Source organism: Mesocricetus auratus, unplaced genomic scaffold (genome assembly GCF_017639785.1).
Source record: "Mesocricetus auratus isolate SY011 unplaced genomic scaffold, BCM_Maur_2.0 Super-Scaffold_100038, whole genome shotgun sequence".
Taxonomy (NCBI): domain Eukaryota; kingdom Metazoa; phylum Chordata; class Mammalia; order Rodentia; family Cricetidae; genus Mesocricetus; species Mesocricetus auratus.
Window position 1 is genome coordinate 2,598,989 of NW_024429216.1, and position 8,434 is coordinate 2,607,422.

Genomic DNA, 8,434 nt, shown 5'->3' on the forward strand with positions numbered 1-8,434 from the left:
GTACTCTACCACTGAGCCACACTGCCTGACTCTTTTAAAACTTCTGTAATGAGGTCTCATTAAGTTTCCTAGGCAGGTCTTAAACTTGAGATCCTCCTCCTCAGCTCCCAAGTGCCAGGATCCCAAGCCTAGCCTACCCACCCTGATCCTATGTGATAAGTAAGTTAGAGATCTTCTGTCCAAAGATTGTTCCTTCTTAGTTGATTTTCAGAAGCTAGTGAGAAAAAGCTTTGCCATAACAGAAAATAGGAGCACACTATGGGCAGAAAGGGCAGAGCAAATCTTAATTTCTTCCCACCTAACCAAGTTTACCACTCAAAAACACACACACACACACACACACACAGAAACAAAAAGAAAAAAAATCACCCAGATTTCAGTGGGATCCAACATTTTTAATCAGTTTCACTCTGGGTAGCCCAGGAAGGTAGCCCTAAGAAGCCAGAAAGTGGGAAAGAAAGGAACAGAGAAGCTAACATCAAATGAGGGGGACTCCTGACCTCATTGTCCTATGGCCATTGCCTTGCCAGTCTTACGACTTGGAAAGTAGGATTTGCAGGGGAAAGGGGTATTATGTAGCCCAGGCTGGCCTCAAACTTGTAATGTAACTTAGGATGGCCATAAACTCATAATCCCCAGCCTCTACATGTCTGTGTTGAGATCCCAAACACATGCCACCACTCCTGGCTTATGAAATAGAATGTGGAACTCTATGGACATCTAAAAGACCTCCACCCAGGTAGGTCCATGAATTGGACTTTCCAGCCTCTTGATGAGATTCAGTTTCTACAGACATCTGTAAGACCCCAGCACTGGTGCTGCCTCAATCTGACCCTGGGAACCAGTTCTAGACTGGGTTCTAGAACATTCTATGCATCTTTCAAGTCCTCCCCAATAGTCACACCAAACTTCTTTTGCATTTTGTTTTTATACAAGGCAACCTCCCAGCTCCGTTCCGTGGCACACGCCTGTAATATCCATGGATACAGATATGTAAGTCATATATACACATAAGTCAAATGAACAGTCCCCTAAACCTACCGTGTAAACCTGACATTTGCTAACTAACTGTACAAAATCTCCAAGTGAATTTAGAGGTTTTACTCTGCAGCCCAGGCTGGCCTTATATTCCCAGCAATCCCCCTGCCTCAGTTTCTTCCATTCTAGGATTACAAACATTGAGTCAGCACCTGACTTAGGGCACCGGCAGTTCTGACGGATTTCCTGTCTCCTGGGAGCACGTGCTCAACCCCATAACTGACATCTGGGGGAAAGCAGCAGATGCAGGGATCACAATCATGACAACTCCTGATCGCTTGCTGCTGGGCTGTCTCAGAAGAGGAAGGCGCCTCTTTCATTGATCAATCAGGGGAAGGCTGTTTGGGAGCTAGGCTCTCTGAATGGGCTGAGGCTGGACTGAACCTGAGGCTGAATTGTCCACAGCCTTCGGCAGGATTACTACCTCCTGTCCCTTACTGGGGGCTACTCTCTGGAATCTAAGCTGGAGGAGGCAAAGGGTATGCGTCAGCTGGAAGGGGGGACCGGAAGTCTCTTCTACAAGATCTGAAACTTCCAGGCACTCTGATCTTTGTAGTCCAGAGGGTCCATGGGGTTGTAGGTAAATTTCCAGGTGCCTGTGGGATCCTTGAATTCCAGGCTGTCCACGGGGCTGTAGGTGCTGTAGCTCTGGCCTGACAAGGAGGTGGGGGATTGGGCCAGGGATGGCCCCACGGAGGGACCTGAGAGAGGGCTGAGAGCTGGGCCTCCCAGCTGGGGCACCATGGGAGAAAGGTAAGGATCCAGCCCGCTGAAATAAGAGCTTGGAGACGCGTAAGCTGCGGGGGAAGGGCAGAAAGCAGAGGCAGGAGCATAGGTCATGGCATAGGGGGCTGACGTGAGAGAGGATCCTGAGGCCACTAGCCCAGCTCGCTGGGCCTCAGACAAAGGAGACTCCGAGGCTGGACTCCAAATGGACACAGTGGCCACTGCCGTGGTAGGTGAGCCTGAGGGGCCCGGCAGAGATGGGCTGTAGGAATCTGAGATGCCCAAGGGGTCTGTACAAACATCTGTGGAGGGCCGTGGGGATGTGCCGGCCTTCCTCTTCGCTGGACGAGCCTTGGCCTGTCCCCCGGGGCTGCTGCTGCTGCTGCTGCTGTTTCTGCTGCTGCCGCTGCTGCCTGCACTTTGCCCTGCGATTCTTAAACCAGACCTAGAGGGAGAGAGGGAAGACCAGGGCGAATAAAATGTGAAAAGACCTCCGAGTCGTCAGGTGCCAAGGGAAGACAAGGCTGATGGAAAGAGCCGAACTTTGCCAGTCTGCATCCAACAACGTACTAGGTGGTTTTGTGCGACACCTTGACACAAGCTACAGTCATCAGAGAAGGAGGGAGCCTCGGCTGAGGAAATGCCTCCCTGAGATCCAGCTGGAAGACATTTTCTCATTTAGTGATCAATGAGGGAGGGTCCAGCCCATGGTGGGTGGTGCCGTCCCTGGACTGCTGCTGGTCCTGGGTTCTGAGAAGGTGGTTGAGCAAGCCACTCGGAAGCAAGTCAGCAGGCAGCTCCCTCCATGGCCTCTCCACCAGCTCCTGCTTCCGGGATCCTGTCCTGTCCCGACTTCGTTCAGTGATGAACAGCAATGCTGAAGTGTCAGCTAATAAATCCTTTCCTCCCCGCACGGCTTTTGGCCATGGTGTTTCATCCCAACAATAGAAACCCTAACTAACACTCCATCCAATTATGCATGTATGTACCCATGCACACAGCAACCTACATGCACTGATCATACATATTTCACACATGCAAGCAATCATACGTACACACATATATCAGTCTACCTGCATTATCTACCAGCTTGATTGATCACACATCCATGGATACAATCATGTACATATATGCATGCAACCATACACATATACACATACATACCTACATGCACTCGGCCACCTACCTGATCACATGAATATCTATGTAATCATGTATTGTCCTCACCCGTATACAATCATGCACATATATACACATTATATTGGCATGCTCCTGCTCATGAATATGTACATGCAATCATACTCACAATCATACATTCGATATATCATACTTGTATATGCTCATTAGCACATCCCATACATGCATGCAATTTTACATATAGATACAATACACTAGGGCTAGGGATGTAGCTCAATGGTAGAGCATTTGCCTGGCGATGCAGAGCTCTGGCTTCAATCTCCCACACTGCAGAACACACACACACACACACACACACACACACACACACACACACACACACACGCTTCTCTCACTCGCCTACTCTGCTACTTAAAGGCGGCATCAGAGGGGTTAATATTCTTCCACTGTGAGGAATATTAGTGTCACAGTAAATGAGTAAGCCAGACAATAGCAGTGGAGGCTCACTATGTAGCCCAGACCAGTCTCACATTCAAGGCACTCCTCCTGCCTCTGCCTCCTACATGCTGAGATGACAGGAGTGAGCCACCATGCTTTCTGTGGCATTCTAGAACTACACGTGGAAGATGCTGTTAAGTAGGGAAACAGTCACACTGGAGTTTTGGGGTGGACCTAAACGCACTATGCTCCACGTGGGTCTCCTTGGCTTATAAGGTGACTGGATTGAAGGGCTGGTTGATTAATGAGCATGATGATGGGACCAGTCCGGTGAAGCTAGGCTTAATGAGGCAGGCCTGTTGTAATCCTGCTCTTCAGGAGGCTGACAAGAGAAGACCCAAAGCTGAAGGTCTGAGGGGCTGTAGAGTGAGTTCAAGGTCAGCCTGGGCAACTTACTGAGGCCGTCTCACAATGCCAATGATGCAATGGGCAGCCCCACACCCATGTGCAAATGGGCAGCACAATGGACGGCCCCACACCCATGTGCAAATGGGCAGCACAATGGACGGCCCCACACCCATGTGCAAATGGGCAGCACAATGGACGGCCCCACACCCATGTGCAAATGGGCAGCACAAATGGATCCAGAGGGCTGTAAAAGAAGATGAGGAAGAGGAGGAAAATAAAACGACATGAATGAAATTGAGCAGGAAGTGGAGGTGGGGTCCTGGAGAAGCTGGAGGGGGAAGACAGGGTGGATATGATCAACACATTGTACCGCTGTATGAAATTACCAAATAATGCCAGGCAGTGGTGGTGCACACCTTTAATCTCAGCACTTGGGAGATAGAGACAAGCAGATCTCTGTGAGTTGGAAGTCAGCCTGGTCTACAAAGCTAGTTCTAAGACAGCTAGGGCTGTTACACAGAGAAACCCAATCTCAAAGAACCAAAAATAAAAAATAAAATGCCAAATAATAAAATTGTATTGCTTACTTAATTTTTTTGAAATTATAATTACATCATTTCCACATCCTCTTTCCAAACCAAAGAATAGTTAAAATATAATAATACGATAACAAAACAGGCTAGAGAAATGGTTCAGGGGTTAAGAGCACATGTTGATTTTGCAGAGGACCTGGGTTCAGTTCCCAGCACCCACATTGCATGGCTAACTCCAGCTCCAGGGGATCTGATGACCTCCTCTGGCCTCCCCAGGCTCTGCACTCATATGTACACACACATGAATATAATTCAGACTAAATCTCTAACACGGTACAGTGGCACAACACCTTTAATCTCAGCACTTAGGAATCAGAAACCTGTGGATGATTTTGTTTGTTTGTTTGTTTGTTTTCGAGACAGGGTTTCTCTGTGGCTTTGGAGGCTGTCCTGGAACTCGCTCTGTAGACCAGGCTGGCCTCGAACTCACAGAGATCTGCCTGCCTCTGCCTCCCGAGTGCTGGGATTAAAGGCATGCGCCACCAATGCCCGGCCGCCTGTGGATGATTGACGGTGAGTTCAAAGCCAGCCTGGTCTACATAATAAGACCTTGTCTCTCATGCTGCGTGGTGGTGACACTCTTTTAATCCCAGCACCTGGGAGGCAGAGGCAGGCAGATCTCTGAGTCTGACGGTAGCCTGATCTACAGAAAGAGTTCCAGGACAGTCAAGGCTACACTGAGAAACCCTGTCTTTTTTGGGGGGACGGGGGATTTGAGACAGGGTTTCTCTGTGGCTTTGGAGGCTGTCCTAGAACTAGCTCTTGTAGACCAGGCTGGTCTCGAACTCAGAGATCAGCCTGCCTCTGCCTCTGCCTTCCGAGTGCTGGGACTGAAGGCATGGGCCACCACCACCCAGCAAGAAACCCTGTCTTGAAAACCAAAAAAATAAAATAATAAAATAAAGCCAAGGCAGTGGTGGTGCACTCCTTTAATCCCAGCACTGGGAGGCAGAGATAGGTGGTGGATCTCTAAGACCAGTCTGGTCTACACAGGGAGTTCCAGGATGGCCAGGGCTACACAGAGAAACACTGTCTTGAAAAAGGAAGGAAGAGAAGGGTTTGGGGAGGAGGAGAAAGAAGGAGAGGCAAGTGGCTTAAGGGGAGTGAGGAGTTCAGGCGACTTCATAATGTGACTGTTACCCTGCGGTCTCTTTTTATCTCCACCCACAAAAGGTCACAGTAAGGGGCCGGGCGGTGGTGGCGCACGCCTTTAATCTCAGCACTCGGGAAGCAGAGGCAGGCGGATCTCTGTGAGTTGGAGGCCAGCCTGGTCTACAGAGCGAGTTCCAGGACAGGCTCCAAAGCTACAGAGAAACCCTGTCTCGAAACTATTTGGGAAAAAAACACACACACACACACACACAGTAAGGAGGGGTCCAGAACATCCTACCTGGACCCTGGACTCAGGCAGGTTGATCTTGAGAGCCACCTCCTCGCGCGCATACACATCCGGGTACTGGGTCTTGGAGAAGAGGGCCTCCAGCTCCTCCAGCTGGCTTCTGGTGAACGTGGTTCGCTCCCGCCGCTGCTTCCTAGGGGCGCCTGCCAACCGGCGAGTGAAAGAACCCTCAGCTTAGCCTAGGTCTGCTCGCTGGACGCCCTGAGGTCCAGTGGGAGAGCTGCCCTGTCCCTTTCTGTACATGCATCTGCCCAAACAAGGGGCTGTGTTTATTCCCATGCCTTCTGTCGCCAGCTCAAGTCTCCAGAGGCTTCCAGTCAAATGGCCAACAGGAGGGAACTGCTTTTAGCCCTGCAAGGATTTGTCCCTCTCTGTTCCCATTCCTCTCCTACCTCCTTTCCCTCCTCCTCTCTCTTCCCCTTCTCTTTCTTCGCAGCAGGATTTCATTATGTAGCCCAGGCTGACTCTAAAATCCTGGGATTGAGTGATCCTCCTGCCTCAGCCTCCCAAATAGCTGAGACTACAGGCAGGAGCCGCTGCGCCAGACTCTGCTTCTGAACCTTATTATTCGTAAAAACCACGTCTTCATGGCCAGGTAGTGGTGGCGTGTGCCGCGTGCCTTTAAATCCAGCATTCCGGAGGTAGAGGGAGGCGGATCTAATGAGTTCGGGGCCATCCTGGTCTACAAAGCGAATTCCAGAACAGGCTTCAGGGCTACACAGAGAAACCCTGTCTCAAAGAACCAAAAAAAAAAAAAAAAAAAAAAAAAGAGAGAGAGAGAGACATGCCGGGCGGCGGTGGCACACACCTTTAATCCCAGCACTCGGGAGGCAGAGGCAGGCGGATCTCTGTGAATTAGAGACCGGCCTGGTCTACCGAGTGAGTTCCAGGACAGGCTCCAAAACAATACAGAGAAACCCTGTCTCAAAAAAAAAAACAAAAAAAAAAAAAAACAAGAGAGACATATTGAGTAGAAACATGATGTTGTTAATATAACCAAGCACTTCAGGCCATAAAAGTGATGTCTCTATGATTCGACTTAATGTAAAAGAAACTGGGATAGCAAGACGGTACAGCATGTAAAGTCGATTATATACAAGCCTGAAGACCTGAGTTCAGTCCCTGGGAACCACAAAAGGTAGAAGCAACAAAATAACTCCCAAGTCATCCTCAGATCTCTGCAAGACAGGCAAGGCACTTGGGGCCCCTGCCCTCCAGCCTGCACGCAAAAATTAATGCAGCAGTTTTTTGTTCTCTAAACAAAGAAAAAGGCCAAATCAGGTGGCTCCTGCCTTTAATTCCACTCAGGAGGCAGAAGCAGGACCATTTCTGAATTAAAAAAAAAAAAAAGCCGTAGCCGGGCATTGGTGGAGTATGCCTTTAATCCCAGCACTTGGGAGGCAGAGGCAGGTAGATAGATCTCTGTGAGTTTGAGACCAGCCTGTTCTACAAGATCTAGCTCCAGGACAGCTCCAAAGCCAGAGAAATCCTGTCTTGAAAAAAGCAAAACAAAACAAACAATAGTAATAATAATAATAAGTGAGTTTTCAGACCAGCTATGGTTACATAGTGAGAATTTGTCTCAAAAATGAAAGAAGGCAGCCGGGCGTTGGTGGCGCATGCCTTTAATCCCAGCACTTGGGAGGCAGAGGCAGGTGGATCTCTGTGAGTTCGAGGCCAGCCTGGTCTACAGAGTGAGTTCCAGGACAGCCTCCAAAGCCACAGAGAAACCCTGTCTCGAAAAACCAAAAAAAAAAAAAATGAAAGAAGGCATTTTTCAAAAATGAAGAAGACAGGAAGGAAGGGAGGAAGAGAAAAAAGGAAAGGAAGAAGAAAACTGTTAAATAATCATCAGTACCATAGTAGAGCATGATGGTGTAGGACTATAATCCCAGACCTCCAGAGACTGAATCAGGAGGCTGGGGGCTTGGCTCAGTGGTAGAGTCCCTTCCAAAAACCTCCCAGTGAGGGTGGCTCATGGCTCCATGGTAAAGTACCTGCCTAGAATCCACAAGGCCCTGGATTCCGGCCCAAAAGCCTCTCCTCCAAAAATAAGAGACAAAGAAAAGATGGTACCATGGTCATCAGAACGCTCACTTCTCTTAGAAATAAATGTTTACAGATGGAAATCCCTATTGATTCTGTTTGCAGACCACTGCCCTTGCAATGTCAAGTCTATACACTCTCCTGAATCCCTGGGAAACATATTAAAGTCCCTCGAATACCATACATAACGCCACATTGCCCTACTACCCTACCCCCTCCACCCCACTAATGCTTTTCTCCTGAGGTCAGGGAACCTTGGGAGTTCCTAAAAAACAAGATGGGGATGGGAAGAAAGAGCACACTTACTTGAGTATGGGACAGCCTGGTGCATCAGGTCCACATTGGGGCCATTCAGAGCCAAGGCATTGACCGAATAGTGAGGTCCCGGATTCATGTACGCCATCATGATCTTCAGTGACTGAGGCCCAGATGGGGGCACCTACATACAAGAGAACAGGATGTCCACTCTTCTCACCGCCTGGGCACTCACATCCTGTTTCAGGGGCTCTTCGCAGGAACCAAGCTTACCCATTAACCAATCTCTCTCTCTCTCTCTCTCTCTCTGCAATGTTGGTTCTGACGCATTCATTTAATCCATTAAACACTTACACTGCAGAGACAGAGACAAGCAGATCTCTGTGAGTTCAAG

At 49.1% G+C, this 8,434-nt stretch overlaps 1 protein-coding gene across 1 annotated transcript; it reads right to left on the minus strand.

Annotated features, from left to right (window-relative positions):
* Positions 1–378: 378 nt before the first annotated feature.
* Crx (cone-rod homeobox) lies at positions 379–8,218 on the minus strand. Its single transcript, XM_040734443.1, is given in 4 exon segments — positions 379–2,136; positions 2,138–2,209; positions 5,731–5,882; positions 8,092–8,218. Coding segments are annotated over 4 exon segments (906 nt in total). The 5' UTR covers positions 8,192–8,218; the 3' UTR covers positions 379–1,554.
* Positions 8,219–8,434: the final 216 nt, after the last annotated feature.